Below are 16,546 nucleotides of genomic sequence, written 5' to 3'. Positions count from 1 at the left end.
TGAGAATGATGGCCTAGAAAAGCAACAAGAACAAGCTACTTCAGAGTTGCCTACTGAAACACAGTTAAGAAGATCTACTAGAGAGTGTCAACCTTCCAAAAGGTATAATAGTGATGAGTATTTATTGTTTTCTGATGGGGGAGAGTCAGATAATTATCAAGAGGTTCTGTTGCATATGAGAAAAAAGAGTGGTTGAGAGCTATGCATGAAGAGATGAAATCCTTTCATAAGAACAACACTTATGAATTAATGGAGTTGCCTAAGGGTAAGAGAGCATTGAAGAATAAATGGGTACTGAAAAGGAAGCTTGAACCAAACAAATCACAACCAAGGTACAAGACAAGATTGGTTGTGAAGGGTTCTAGTCAAAAGAAAGACTTTGACTTTGAAGAGATTTTCTCACCCGTGGTTAAGATGTCTTCGATCCGAGTTGTGTTAGGCTTGGCTACCAGTATGAATCTAGAGATTGAACAACTTGATGTGAAAACTGCTTTTATCCATGGTGACTTAGAGGAGTAAATATATATATGGAGCAACTAGAAGGGTTTAGAATCAAAGGTAAGGAACACTTAGTGTGTCGACTGAATAAGAGCTTGTATGGTCTCAAGCAGGACCGAGACAGTGGCATAAGAAGTTTGATTCTTTCATGGTTGAGCATGGGTATGATAGAATTGCTTCTGACCATTATGTGTTTGTGAAGAAATTCTCTGATGGAGAGTTTATTATTTTCTTGCTATATGTGGATGACATGATGATTGTTGGTTATGATACTATTAAAATTGATGAACTGGAAAAAGAGTTGAGCAAGTCATTTGAAATGAAGGACTTGGGGCTTACAAGTCAAATTCTTGGTATAAAGATTTCTCGAGATAGGACGAATGGAAAATTGTGGCTATCTCAAGAAAACTATATTAAGAAGGTTTTAGACAAGTTCAACATGGGCAAGGCAAAACCAGTGAGTTCTCCACTTGGAAGTCATCTAAAGCTAAGTTCTAAACAAAGTCCTTCAAGTGAGAAAGAAAAAGAAGAAATGCGAAAGGTGTCTGTGGACCCCGTATTTTTCACGTGGGTTCCCACTCAATGGCGTGACTTGCTTTTTATTTATTTTGTGAAAATTTTATTTTTTGAAAAAAAAAACTTGAAGTCGCCAGTTATTTTTGTTTTATTTTTGAAGGGAAAAAAAATAAGAAAAAAAAACCCTAAGTGCGACTCCTGAAGGAAAAATAGGTCTGTAAAAAACCGAGTCTGGGTCCAAGGGTCAAATTACCTATTGGGAAGGTACGGTGGTGAGCCGTAGGACCCCTCTAAGCCAGTATACATACGGTCTCTATTAAACAAATTAAGGGAATTGTGGAAATTAACTAATTAATTATGGATACCAAGAAAAATAATCAAGCAAATGAGTATGTACAAGTCATAGTGCAAATCAATATACACAAAAATAATGATGAAATCAAATTACAAAAATACACAAAATAAATAATAAGAGAATTATGCAAAAATTGTTTAAAAAAATGATTTTCAAGAAATTTCAAAGGATTTTATAAAAAATGATTTTGAATTCATGATTTCAATTCATTTATTTACAAAAAAAAAAAAAAGTCAACTTATTTTCTCAATTTCAAAAAAAAAATTATTTACATTTATTGTATCAAAAGAATTTATTACAAAATTTCAATTTTGACACAAAAATTATTTTTACTTGCTTTTACTAGAAAATAATGATTTTTTACAATTTTATTTACAAAAATATTTTGATTCATTTTCATTTTAAAAAAAAGTGATTTTTACAAATTATTTAAAAAGACATAACTTTATTTGCAAAAGAAATTTTAATTAAAAAGAAAAAAAATTAAATCCTCTATTTCTAAAAAAATACTTGTAATCCCATTTTAATTAAGGAAAAAGAATTCATTAAAAAAAATATTTTTTGGACAATTTTATTAAAAATTAATTTTTGGGGACAACTTTATTTACAAAACAACTTTTGAACAATTTTTAATAAACGAAGAAATTTTTGGACAATTTTATTAAAAACAATTTTTCAAATTCTATTAAAAACAATTCTTTTGGATTTTTCTAAATGCATTTTTCTGAATTTTTATAAATAAAAAAATTCTTTTATTAAAAAGAATATTTTAAAATTATTATTTTATTAAAACATATTTACTGAATTCTTCCTCTCATTTAAACAAAATTTCTAGTTTATTCGATGTTCAATTATGTACACACTTAATAAATATATACAAACGAATATTTACAAGAACTAATAAAAATAAAACCAAATAAAGTAGGAACTAAAATATGTACCAAAATAAACTTGCAACAAGCTCAATGTCTTCATACAACTTTTTGAATCTCACTTTCTTTTATGAAATTTCGTGTTCCACCTGTCATAAATTCGTACTCAACCAACAAGATTGTAGAATGGACCCATGCAAAAATAAAAATAGTACAAATGTAAATATCCAGAGATGTACAAAATCCTAAACAAATATTCAAACCTAAATTCAAATTTCAAATTAGTTCCATAAATTTCGTCAATTAAAATGAGCCCAAATTACTATAGGTCTTAACCCAAAACATCCAAATTAATAACCAAAAATACAAACACAATCAACCAAACCTAAAATTGGATAAATTAAAATAAATTCTACTAAGCCTAAATTTAATATTTCATAATCTAAGCCTAATTTAATATACACCACAATTGTCCCATGTCCAAATTAAATAGTTCAAATTGGTTAAGCTCATATCAAATACTCAAGTCATCCAACAAATCTCACCCACACTGTGGGCCCAAAATTCATATCAATTAACAAGCCCACATCAATAATATACATGGCCAGGAAATAATATCTCAAGCCCAATCCAATAATACCAAACACAACCAATTAACAATAGGCCCAAGTCCAAACAAACAATATGCAATTGATATAATCCAAATATCCCAAATTAATCACCAAATGCAATATAACCACAAACCTAAATTAACCAATTTCAAATTAATCTACCAACAATAAATTAACCCAAATTGCATACTGATTGACAAAGCCCAAACATAAGGCCCACAAACAAACATAAATGCACAAGCCCAATTTCAACAATAATTACTATTAAAATCAAATAAAGAAAAATAAAGAAAAAATAGTAATAATAATAACCGACTATCAGAAAAATGGGTGGAAGGGGAGGTGATCCCCGAGTACCGGAAATGGCGTTGTCGGTGGCAGCTCACCAACGATGACTAACCGGTCGGGGATATAGAGATGGTTTCCACGGGAAATAAAAAGAAATGAAAAAGAAAAAGAAATAGAAGGAAGGAAAAATTAGGGGGGCGTGTGGCAGTATGTGGAAGAAGAAGATGGAGAAAAAAAGGGAGAAGAAAAAGAAATGGGAGGTCGGCCACTAGGGAGTGCTATAAGGGAAAAAAAAATTTGAAAAGCTATGAGGGTCATCATCTACCTTGCCTTGGGAATGGGGAAGAAGAAATAAAATAAAATAAAAATGATGAAGAGTAGAGATGGGGAGCCTTTGGACGTGGGAGGTATGAAGGTAGGTGAGGGTAGATAAATGGTAGGTGGATGAAGAGAAAGGAGAGAGGAGAGAGAAGATAAAATAAAAATAAAAAAATAAAAAAGATAATAATATAATATAACATAATAATAATAATAATAATAATAATAATAATAATAACAAATAAAAATAAAAAAATTTACAAAATAATAAAAACTAAGAATTAAAGGGTGAATGGGCCAAAAAACACATGTAATTGGGATTTAAAATTTATTAACAAAATTGGGCTCAAAATTAATTTAAAAATAAAATTGGGACAAATTTTGGGGTCTACAGTGCCCTATGCATCAGTTGTGGGTAGCTTGATGTATGTCATGGCATGCACGAGGCCTGATATTGCTCATGCTGTTGAAGTTGTTAGCAGGTTCCTTTCTAATCCTGGTAAAGAACATTGGGTCACAGTGAAATGGATTCTCAAACATCTGAGGGGTACTCCTAAGACATGATTATGTTTTGGGACTAACAAACCTATGCTTGTAAGATGCACAAATGTAGATATGGTTGGGGATATTGATTCCAGAAAGTCTACTTCTGGTTATTTGATCACTTTTTTCAGGGAGAGCAGGTGTAACCCATTATTGTTGATAGTGGAAGTTTGAACTGGACTAGGGCCCGTGGTTTTTCCCTTCGCATTGAGGGGTTTTCCATGTAAATATTCTGGTCTCTGATTTATTTTTCCGTTGCATGAGTTTATTTATGTATTGTTGTTAGTTGCTATTACTTATTTAATTTTGTACAAAGAAATGGTAGAAAAATCCTAGTGTTTGTTGGAATATTGTGAATTCACCCTAACAGTTTGTTACGAAAAATTGTTAGGATATGAGAACTTATGGATAATCATCTAATTTTTTATATAGTTGATTATCTTAAATGTCATTGTAAATCTCTTCCCAACTTCCTATAAAAATGAGACTTAATAAAGGAATAAGCATTAGTAAAGTCTCTTCTTGACTTAGTGAAGTTAGTAATAGAGATGTATACTGGTAGTGGACGAGGGTCGCCAAAGAGAGAAGTCTGGATGGTGACAAGCATGGAATGGGTAAGGGTATGTACCTCAACCACGAAGCTAGGGAGAAGCTTTAATAAAGTATGCATATGGAGGGTGCGATTGATAGATTGAATAGAAATCAAGAATGTTTCACTATACGTAGAGACTCTAAACATGGCCTCGGTCATGACAAAATGGATGTTTGCATAGAACATTAGAACATAATGGGGGTAAGCTACTTTGTAAAGAGATGTGAAGGTGTCCTAACCCTTCTTCCAAATAATAGCTAGAAGCTCAATATCATGAAAAGTTCTAATGTCAATACCTTGCTTAATCGCTACCTTGTGAGTAGAATTGCTCCAAAGTTTCCTCCAAGAAGAAGCACTCAATGGGAAGGTCCTCTTAAGTCAAAAAGACCCTTAATAGAAAAGCCTATTATGGGCTTAAGAAAGGGAGGCATAAGAGACATCTCCTTATGATCAACCTACTGAGCTTAAAAATGGGTAACAAATGAGAACCAAGAAAATACCTAAGAAAAAATGAGCCACTAGAAAGTCTCAAAAAGCAATCTTAACACTCCTATAGTGTTAAAATAGCTAAAAAGACCCAAAATGAATCTAGAAGAAAAGTAAGCATAGACACCAAGTGTGAGAGGTAACTTAGGGAGAAGAAAATGAAGAAAAGACATGCGTAAAAGTTTTTTTAATCACTCGAAGCACTCAAAGCTGAACTAGAAAAGGCATTGGAAGAGACTTAGGGCACTTGAGCTCTTAAGGAAGCGCTTTAGTGTCTAAGACTGGACTTGTAAGCAACAATCTTAGTAAAAGCATTCCACTGAGCATCTAAAATGTCCTTGTTGATGTAGAAGCCCTGAAAAATCAATTTGTTAAACCCATAAAGGCTTAGAAAGATATGAGAGACTAATAACTATAACCTAGGGTTTGACAAAACTATAGAAGCTTAAGAAAATAGCAAGAACAAAAAAAAATCAAGTATAAAGCTATATAATGCAAGTCTAAAAATCTAAGAATGAATTACACATATCCAAAGAAAAATAGTAATCACAAACTCGATTTAGAAATTATTTCAATAACAATCAAAGTATGGTAAAACTAAAATAATTAAAGGCATTGATTATCAAGAGTATCAACTTACTGCCTAATTTTCATATTTCAAAATTGAATTCTCGAAACATACTAAACAATGCTAAGATCTAATTTATTTAACATTCAATCAATTCAAACAAATTTTTTCGGATTCCTATTTAACATGAAATTTGATTGCATTATATTCTTGGAAAGAATCTAGAAATTATTTTAGCCAAGATGCCAAAGTTCACTTCAAGAAACAAATGTGGTGTTATGATAGAGCCCTTGAAAGTATGACATGATTAACAGTTTTAAATTCATTAATATATATTATTTATATTTCTTGTTCTCTCTTTATATCCCATTTGCATTAACCAGTTATCTAAGCATACACATTCATATCAATTACATTGTTCATGACTTGAGTTTATTAGGAGTTTCAAAGATGATACAAATCACGAGGTCCTTGCATGATGATTATTTGTTCACAATCAGTTCATGGATTTGGGTAATCTAGTAGAGATCGTAGTACACCACCTTCTAATTGGATGGATGACTAGTCATGGCGGTCAAGATGGGTTTCCTATAGTGAGTGCACTACTGCGTATAGTTACACATTGGACAAGACCTATGACCAAACATGACATAAGGCTATCAATTATCATGATTCATTAAACTACTTTATTGCATGAATTCTCAACCTTGAAAGGTATTGAGTATGTGTCAAAAATCAATATGAGGTTTTAACCTATGGATTGAGTCATTATCAATTAAGGCTGGTGGTAATAGATGTTTTCAATTGAGACATCATGATATCTCATGAGATTAAGACAATGTGTCATCTTGCGTGATCCAAAGACATGTGACCTAGAAGACTATGATCATAGCAATTCCTTTAGTGAAATTTCGACATATGTTCCTTGGAGATAGAGTATATTAATTGATCATATAATAAGTAGATCTACAACCCATAGATTGGAGAAATAATCTTGATAGCTTGATACCACTAGTTTTTTAGATTGTGAACAACAATTCATGGAAGGTCTAAATGTAGTAGATAGTAGGGCATGTACCGAGCTTCACCTTGTCATAATTATATATGATACTACAATTCAACCGATTCTCTTTAATGGAATCTTGAATTAACTTCAAAATTGGATTATCAAGGAGCCAATATTTCCCCATGGGTCTTAGTGATGCCTACTCAAGCTCCTATTTCATGGTGGCACATTTATTTTGAAAACTTTAGGTTTCAGGTTCATAAGTGTACATAAAAAATTTTTGGTAAAAACATAAAGTTGCACTAGATATCATGAATTATCTTTTTGTTAGAGTTAATTGATTAATTAGAGGTCAATAAGGCAAATTGATGAATTAGGACACAAGTGGGAGAGATTAGGTGATCCAAGCCCAGTTTGGGTTCAAGTCACATAAGCATACAAGTAGCTTTATATATTCATTTAAGGGTTAAGGTTTCACACTTTTGATTGTCATCTTTCAAAAGGCTTTTAGAGAGGGAGAAACACTGGTTCTCATCTAGAAAGAAAAATCCACATTTTTCTCATGCTTGTACTCTTGAAGGAGATACCAGGTGGAAAAACACCGAATAAATGACATTTATAATGGTTTTTGACATCTTCATCGGATTAGAAATGATTTAGAAACATCCAAATTGCAGGTATGATATATATACTTTCTAAATCTATTGTTTTTGGTTTTATAGTCATGTTATTCCACTATGATAGATTTAGAGATGCCTAGGATAGAAACCATGCACCCTATACGATTCAGGGCTAGGGTACAGAGTAATATAAAGTACCTAGCAACTAATATCAAAGCCTTAAGATAAGATTTTGCATGTTAGATCTATCCTAAGATGTGTTAACTCTGTTTTGTAGGGTTGTTTAATTCATTTCATGGCCCAAATGATGAATACATGATTTTTATTCATTTATATATTATTTATGTGATTGTTGTTTCTAATGGAAAATTGTTTCTTTATCTAAATTGGGTTGTCAACTCTATGGTTAGGAGCATAAGAATATTTTTATTTTAAAATGTTTTCCTTTTGTTAAATGAGTTGTAAGCTTCGGGAGGACAGAGCATAGGTTTTGTTTCCTATGTAAAAATCGTATTTTTTTCATCTTTGTAAACAAAAAGAAGATGAAGAAGCGTTTGACGACTTTAATCAAGGATGAAAATATTGGTAATCACGGATATATCAGTACTTTGATTTTACGACTATATCAGATATATTGGAGATATATCAATGGATATTTTGGAAAAAAAAAATATATCGGTAGACCTAAAATTGATCAAAATTCATGAAAATATAAATAAATAAAAAAACTTATAGAATGTAATTAGAAGTATAATAGACATTTTAATATCCTATATGTTAATCATAAAATATGAATTTTATATGTGTACATTTATTTTTAAATTACATCAAATATTATTTCGTAATAATATTGTGATATTTGATTATAGTATGTCTAATTTTAAAATATATTTAATATTAAAATTATGATCCATTTAATTTAATTGTATTAAATGATATAAAATAAATGATGACATATGTACAATTTTTTAATATTTAATTAATCTATTCATGATATTAAAAACACTATGAAGAAAATTATTATAATAATTTTATATTTTTGGCAATCAATTAAATGAGATTTTTTCATTTAATTATAAAATAATTATAATTAATTTTTTTTAAAAAAATTTGTTTATATAATTACTTTTACTGTATATATGTTTGGTGTGTTATATTTAATAAGGAGCAAACTTGCCTCAATGGTTGGCCACCTACTGGGTGAGTGTTTTGTTAGGGGGTTCGAATCCCCTTAAATGCAAAAGATAAAGCTCATTTTTTGGCATTGATTGTAGCGCTCGCGCGTTAACTGCCCGATTCGCACTTTGACCAAGCTAAAATGATCCGAAATATCAGTGATTTTTGGAGATTTTTCTCAATATATCGCCTAATTGATATTTCTCTACATAATATCATTTTCATAAGTTCCGATACACGATATATCAACGATATACCTTTAATATATCATGATATTTTCATCCATGACTTTAATCATGTCCATGGTGGAGAAATCAAGTGATCATGATAGTTTTTTAGTTGCAAAATGATTGAAAACTAGGGAGAATTCGCTCTTAGGTGCATAATCCAAGAAGTGATTAGAGCCAAAATATATACACTAATGACACATATATGATATGATTTATACACTATAAGACACTCAAATCATTTTACATGACCCAAATCGATTTTAAGACCCTAGCCATGAGTTTAACCTTTATTTTGAGATTTATCTCAAGTTTAAGAAAAGAAAAATGGTGCAAGTTGAAAAATAATTTTAAAATGTAAAAAATCCAAGAAGGGGTTCAATGAGAAAATGAGAAAGCAAAGATTCATGAAACATGAGGAAAGGCAAGATGAGGATGTCATGAGGTTGAGAGATTAGGAATGTATAGTATAAAGTAGGAGAGAAGGCATGCAAGTATAGAAAATGAGACATAAAGCAAAATTCAACAAATTCACATGGTAATTTGGAACTCAAAATTTGGCAACAACATGTACTCTAACTTTGAGGTGAAATCTAAAGCACTTCCTAAGTTCAATTTTGGGCAAACTACATATTGTTTGAGAAGTCAGGAGTCCAACGCTTCAAATGATACATGAATTAGAGCTTAAAATAGGTAGTTATGTATGTTTGAAGGGAATTGGGCAAAGAAGAATGATGAGTTTGAAATTGATACATTGAATTCGAAATTTTTTTTGTCATTTAGAACTTAAAGAAATGTAAAGAAACTTTTGGTAAATGATGAGTTTGAATTCCCCTACCTATTTCAAACAAGAGGCATGTATTTCGAACCTAAAAACGTGATGAACATGCATGGGTAGTAGATGAGTTTGAAATTCATAGTGAATTTTAAACTCACATGTTAGATTTCAAATTGAGACTTTTTCTCCTACGTGTAAGTTCCAAATTGATTTGGAACTCACCAAATTTCAAAATCAACCAATGGTGATTGAGTTTGAGCTCTGAAACACATCAAAATGAGTTCCAAATGCCTCCATCCAATTTGAAATGCATAATACTTATTTAGAACTCCTAATATTTTGAGTTTTTTAGGTTATTTATGACTTTGCTTTATAATAAGTAGTCAATGGGAGTGAGTCACATGCTAGGTTATTGAATTTATTATATAAACTCTTTTAGTTCTAAGGTTTAAGGAATTCTCTTCCTAGAGTTTTAACATTGGTGGTGGAAGAAGACAACAACTTTAGTTTGTTTCCTTTTATTTTTATTTAATAAATTGTTTTTAGTTTCTCTTGATTCAATATATGAATTTTTACTTTATTATGGATTGTGATTGTGACACTCCCATGAGAGGCTAAAAAGCCAATTTGGGGCTTGAAATATTACAACCTAAAGACTAGAAACTTAGAGAAAGAATAAGTAAATAATTATAACAATGAGATTAATGAATGGTTGGGTTAAAATATATGATTTTTGGTTCTATCCTTGAGAATTGTATTAGGAAATGATTATGGTAGGTTATTACCCAATATTAATGATTTTTTATAACTCTTGATGATTAGTTATCTTGATCTTCTTTCTCATTATTTGCCTTAAAACAAAGCTGCAAGGAGTAGGAAGAGCTAAAAAGACAAACATTGAATCAGTAATTAATCTCATTCACTTGATGTTTTAGGAATTTGTTTTAAAAATATATATATATGAAAAATTAGGTTTCAAATACAACTTCGAGTTATAGAGCTCAGAACGATCATGAGCAACCAATTTTGAATCATTTGAATTAAAAATCGACATTTTCTTTGTGATTAATTTAGTTTTCTTTATTTAATTTCATTTCATAAAAATCAATTCGCACATTTTTTTACTTTAGGGTTTAAATGAAAGCAATTCATTTAACCTAGTATTTATAATCTCCATAGGTCAATCCCTAAGGATGATACTTGGAATACTACAAAAGTCACAGTAGCTTTTTCGCTGGTTTTTCTTGGTCAAAGCTACTACGTATTTAGGCTTAAGTATTTTAGTACAACAAAGAAAACCAATCAGGTGACAACACTCGAGTACTTAGATTAGTACTTGAGCACATAGATTAGCACTCAAGTGATCATGTTAAGTGTTGAAGAGATCACTTAGAGCGCTTGTGCATTTGAGTGTTGCAGGCAATAGTAAGAAAAAAGGCAATGACTAGAAAAGGCTTTTTAGGATAATTGTAATAATTTAGGGTTTTTGTTAACTAACCCTAATTTTTTGTTATAGGATTATTATCATAATTTTGGTAATTTGGTTTTTGTCTAAATTTAATTACCAAATATGCAATAGGATCCCTAAGGCCATGATAAATATTTTATTTTATTTTATTTTATATTTTTTTGGCATGTGATAAACATAAATTCAATATTTTGGTATGAAATGAAATTTCATTTGATTTTCTAAATTGGCTTTGAGTAGTTAAAACTATTAAAATAAAGCAAGTGAATGACCATCTAGTCATCTCCATGACAACTAGATGGTTGTCTACTCATCCACATGTGCTCTAACATAATATATTTCAAAGTTCATACATGTTTTGGGGCTAAGGCCTTTTTTAACTAACTCATACGAATGTAGGTCACCTTCTAACAAAGCCTTAACCTATATTTTGAAAAAAAATTCAAGTCTAAGGTACTTCAGTTAAGTTGATAATGTTTTTAAGAAACCCTAAAAGATTTTCATAGAAATCTTGACATCCAAGGTAGTCTTCTAGATTAGGTAGATCTTTCCATCCTCAAAAAGATTTTCATCCAAATTAAAGAAGTATAAAACCAATTAAAAAGTTGTGAATGAATGTTTTGGTGTTTAACAAAAATATGTAATATTTCCTAACTTAGTGCACCTATCATCTTACATAAAATATCTTAATGATGAACTTGATAAACCTTTTCTTGAAATCCTATTTTACTCTATGTATCTTCTTCTTGATGGTTCCATAAAGATCTTCTTGCCTATTATGCTTCAATATAACCATTACATGCAAACCTTATTTTGTTATCATCAAAATCAGAATTAATCAAACTTTAGTTTAATATGTACATGTCTTATACATTAGTATAAATGTCATGTATAATTAGTACACATGTCTTGTACATTATGTGCAAATGAGAAGAAATTTAATTGAACATATGTGCAAATGTAAAAACAATATATTCTAGCGATTTGGTATGAACCCAAACATGAAAACTGAAAGAAAAGATTTAAATATACTCAAATAGGGTGCCTTGTATAATTAGTATATAAGAAAATGTAAATATAAAGAAAATGAATGTTACATAAATACAATTTGTACAAATATGTTAATGATGTTTTCCAGTCGTTTGACACAAAATAAAAAAATAATAATAACAAATAATTTCAATTAATGAACAAGAATATTTTTCCCACACTCCTTAAATAGTTTATTGAATTTTATATTAGACCAATGAAAAATATTGTGTACCCTTGTACTCATTTCACTTTCAATTTCTTCAAATTTTCATATTATGAAGAAAACATTTATACTGATTATACAGACCAATGCCTTTTTAATTAATTCATTATTCATGTCTTTTTCACTATCCCTAGAATAATCATCAAAATGTAAATAAATAATTTTGATCAACCACAAATAAATGTATTTTAATAAAATTTGCATTTAACTTTATGACATATGAAACCATTATATTTAATTTTAAATAACATATTTTAAGTGATAACACAACATCATGTTGTTAATCAATTTCCCAATAGGTCCATATGAAACAATGATAATTAAAATTAAATACTAAATATAAGCCACCTAATAATAAATGTAAGTTACTTAAAATAGTAATAAATCTCATTAATTCACTTGAAAGAATAAGTGATTTTCTAAACATTAAAAATTACAAGATAAAAGGACGGTTATCAAACTATATAAATCTTCCATTTTTATTATACATGTTTTCTAAAAATAGCAATTTGAAATATATATTTTTATATTGTACTATATATATTTTAGTTTTTTTTACTCTTTTACAATTTAGATTTTTCATTTTTTTTAATATGTGTTCATATTAGCCTAGAGATAGAGGGAAGTGATGTTGTTAGGGGTGAAAAGATTGATATTATGATGTAAAGATGTATCCAATTGCACTTTTTTATTCAATTTTCAATTTTACATTAGTCAACATCACTAAGGTTGACTTGGATATCATGGACATTGTATGTCCTTCAACTTCATTATATAACAATTCTAGCTTTTGGGGTTTAATTTTACAACATTAATATTTCTTAGGGCCATGGTTAGGATTTTTGCTATTCTTAAAACACAATTCTTTTGTATATTAATTTTTTTGTCTTTTAAGCCCTTTTGAGGACTTATAAAGGATGACCCTTAAAAAGGACTTACCATTGTGAGTTACTTTTTAATAGTTTTTCCTATTTTAAAATATTATTTTACATAAAATTATTAAAAAAAAAAAGAAAGCATGACTCTTTGGGCTCATTACTTTACTTTTACACTCAACTTGTTTTTCTTAAAAGACGAGTTGTATTTTTAAACTTTTGAATTGAATTGGTATTTCAACACTTTCTACGCTAAAAAAAATTATGTGAAGTTTGAGTTGACTCTTCCTTTACATGGAATTTGTCTTTTAAAAAAAGATGACTTCACTTTTTACGATGCATTCATCTTTGGAAACTAAAGAGTTACGTATAGAATAAAACAAGAGATGGTCTTAGAATTAATTTTTATGGGACGATTTTTTAAAAGATAATTTAAAAAATTAGCCTGCCCGTGGAAATGCCCATGTTTTAAGGCTGAGCAGCTGAGCTGCCGGTGCATTGAAGCGAGAAGAAAGGACAAGAATCTTTCATATGTATTCAAGCAATTAATTTTGTATTATACACGTGGTATTTTCCTTATGTTTAAATGGCATTAAAGAGAGGAAGCCTTAGCAAACAGACAAATCTAAAACCAGCATAAATGTGGAAGTTGCCACAAACTGAGGCCCAATTCATCATGAATCTCCTTTCCCATTTACTAGCAATTGCAGGGCTTATGGGGCTGCTGCTATTGTATAATGTATGGAGAATAAAGAGTTTTGCTCACAGGGGTAAGGGCAGGTCAGCCCCAGAACCATCTGGCGCCTGGCCATTTGTAGGTCACCTTCATCTACTCAGTGGCCCAACGCCTATTTTTCGAACCCTTGCAGCCATGGCTGATAAGCATGGTCCGGTCTTCATGATCCGCCTTGGAATGCACCGGGCGCTTGTGGTGAGTAGCCATGAGGCTGTTAAAGAATGCCTCACTACCAACGGCAAGGCTTTCGCCTCACGCCCAAGTTCCAGTGCAGGAAAGCTTTTAGGATACAATTATGCTGGATTTGGATTTGCACCTTATGGGCCTCTCTGGCGTGAGATGCGCAAGCTATCCGTGACGGAACTTCTCTCAAACCGTCCCCTTAATGAGTTGAAGCATGTTCTGGTTTCTGAATTGGATGTTTGCATCAGAGATCTCTACTCACTTGGCAAAGAGACAAACTGGGTGAATCCGATTAAGGTAGCCATGAGTGAGTGGCTTGAACAGTTGACCTTCAATGTGGTCCTAAGGATGGTTGCAGGGAAGAGATATTTTGGTAATGGGGTCCATGGAAATGAAGAAGCAAGGCATGCCATAGCAGTTATTAAGAAATTCATTTTTCTAACTGGAGTCTTTGTTGCATCTGATGCCATTCCATTTGTAGAATGGATGGATTTGCAAGGCCATTTGGGGTCTATGAAGCGTGTAGCCGAGCAGTTGGACCCTTTTGTGGAAGGTTGGGTAGAAGAGCATGTTACGAAACTCAAGAGTGACCCCAGCAGCAGGCAAGACTTCATTGATGTGATGCTATCTGTTCTCAAAGACAATTCGATGTTTGGCCATAGACGAGAAACTGTTATCAAGGCAACAGTAATGGTATGTATGTTTCGTATACTCTTTCTTCCAAATCAGCATATATTTCCCTATACATAATTTGAAGACTACTGTGATTCTTTGTGGGCAATACCATTCTTCTTAAAATCAATTTCAAGATACATAGTCTGAACTGGTGGGTGGGGTTCATCCACTGGATAGTAGGTTATTTTATTGATCTGTTCATATATTTATTTATTTGCTACCTACTCTTCTCTAAAACCTTTTGTTTGATATTTTTTCCTAAATCTAAAATCACAGACCCTGATTGTGGGAGGGTCAGAGACCACCTCTATTGCCTCTATATGGATCTTGTCTGCATTATTGAACAATAGGCATACTTTGAAGCGTGCTCAAGAGGAGCTAGATCTAAAAGTTGGTAGAGGCAGATGGGTAGAAGAATCTGATATTCAAAACCTGATTTACCTTCAAGCTGCTGTTAAGGAGACTCTGAGGCTGTATCCACCAGGTCCCCTATTAGTACCGCATGAAGCCATTCAAGACTGTAGTGTTTGTGGATACCATATTCCAAAAGGAACCCGCCTGTTGGTGAATGTGTGGAAGTTGCATCGAGATCCAGATGCCTGGTCAGATCCGGAAGAGTTCCAACCAGAGAGGTTTTTAACAACTCATGCAAATTTAAATGTGTTTGGTCAGCATTCTGAGCTCATCCCATTTAGCTCAGGGAGAAGATCTTGCCCGGGAATTGCTTTGGCCTTACAAATTTTACACTTGACGGTTGCTCGGCTACTTCAAGGGTACGACATGACAACACCATTGAATGCTCCGGTGGACATGACCGAAGGCATAGGCCTTGCCATGCCCAAGGAAACTCCACTAGAAGTAATGCTCACACCGCGCCTTCCTTCTCTACTCTATTAACGTTGCAAGAGGAACCAACCCATGACTCTTGTTTTGTGAATGTATTAACTTTTATTCAAGTATGTATAAAGCCCATGTTAAGATACCTCCTATTTACTTTTTCGGTTATTAGGTAAAAACCTAGAACTCATTCAATGGGACCCTAAATTTCATGATTTTTTTCTTATTAGAAGTAAGGGTTCTAAATCATACCGCCACTTTATACTATTGGGGTACTAAGTGGGTTTTTTATAAACCAATTTAATAACTTAAAGTGACTTAATAATTTAATTTAAGTCATCAAATAAATTATTTATATATATTTGGTGAAATAACTTAATAATATAATTTAAAGAAAAAATAATTTTAAATAATAAATAAAAACAATTAACTTATTTATAAGACCACATCTTCATTTTATATTTTTATCTTTATTTGCCCTAATTATCTCCATGATCACTTTTACTACTTCATGACCTTTTTTATTATTCGATCTCATTTACCCTATTTATAATTTATAAGAATAAATATGTTAATTTGATAATTTAGAATTAATTTTAAATTAATTTTATTAAATAACTTTAATACTTAAAATAAGAATTAAGTAATAAGTTTTAAGTCAACAACTTAAGTATAATTTAGTTTAAAATCAATTTAAGTCATTAAATAATAAGTATTAAGTTTTACTAAATACCTTATAAATTAAAATTTATAACTTAATCAACGGGTTTGCTAAATTTCATGAATTTGCTCGTTAAAAAAATTCTAAATCAAACAAGACTTGATACTAGGATTTTTTGAATTAAAACTATTCCAAAATATTTGTATACATAACAATTTATTTTTTTTAAGCTTAATAAAAGGACTTAAATAATACAAGATATAGGTTTCATTCATTAACCATTCTAATAGCTTTTAAAACTAATTTGAAACTCCAAAATTATACCAATTATTATAAGAATGTAAAGCAAATTAGTTTAGAATATTATGATAATAATTTTTGAGTTAATTTATACAAGCAAAG

At 30.9% G+C, this 16,546-nt stretch overlaps 1 protein-coding gene across 1 annotated transcript; it reads left to right on the top strand.

The window, feature by feature from the left end:
• Positions 1 to 13,692: 13,692 nt before the first annotated feature.
• LOC100247491 (cytochrome P450 CYP82D47) lies at positions 13,693 to 15,608 on the top strand. Its single transcript, XM_059737757.1, has 2 exons — positions 13,693 to 14,664; positions 14,923 to 15,608. Exons 1-2 carry the CDS (start codon positions 13,693 to 13,695, stop codon positions 15,541 to 15,543), a joined length of 1,593 nt encoding a protein of 530 aa, XP_059593740.1. The 3' UTR covers positions 15,544 to 15,608.
• Positions 15,609 to 16,546: the final 938 nt, after the last annotated feature.

The sequence above is a fragment of the Vitis vinifera genome, chromosome 7 (genome assembly GCF_030704535.1).
Source record: "Vitis vinifera cultivar Pinot Noir 40024 chromosome 7, ASM3070453v1".
NCBI lineage: Eukaryota > Viridiplantae > Streptophyta > Magnoliopsida > Vitales > Vitaceae > Vitis > Vitis vinifera.
This window is presented reverse-complemented; position numbering and strand designations above follow the sequence as displayed.

What these genes read in the sequence shown, in the direction of transcription:
- LOC100247491 (XM_059737757.1), top strand. Translation starts at nt 13,693, where the DNA reads ATGTGGAAGTTGCCACAAACTGAGGCCCAATTCATCATGAATCTCCTT. An exon ending in TTATCAAGGCAACAGTAATG is followed by an intron (nt 14,665 to 14,922) that starts GTATGTATGTTT and finishes CTAAAATCACAG; the next exon opens with ACCCTGATTGTGGGAGGGTC.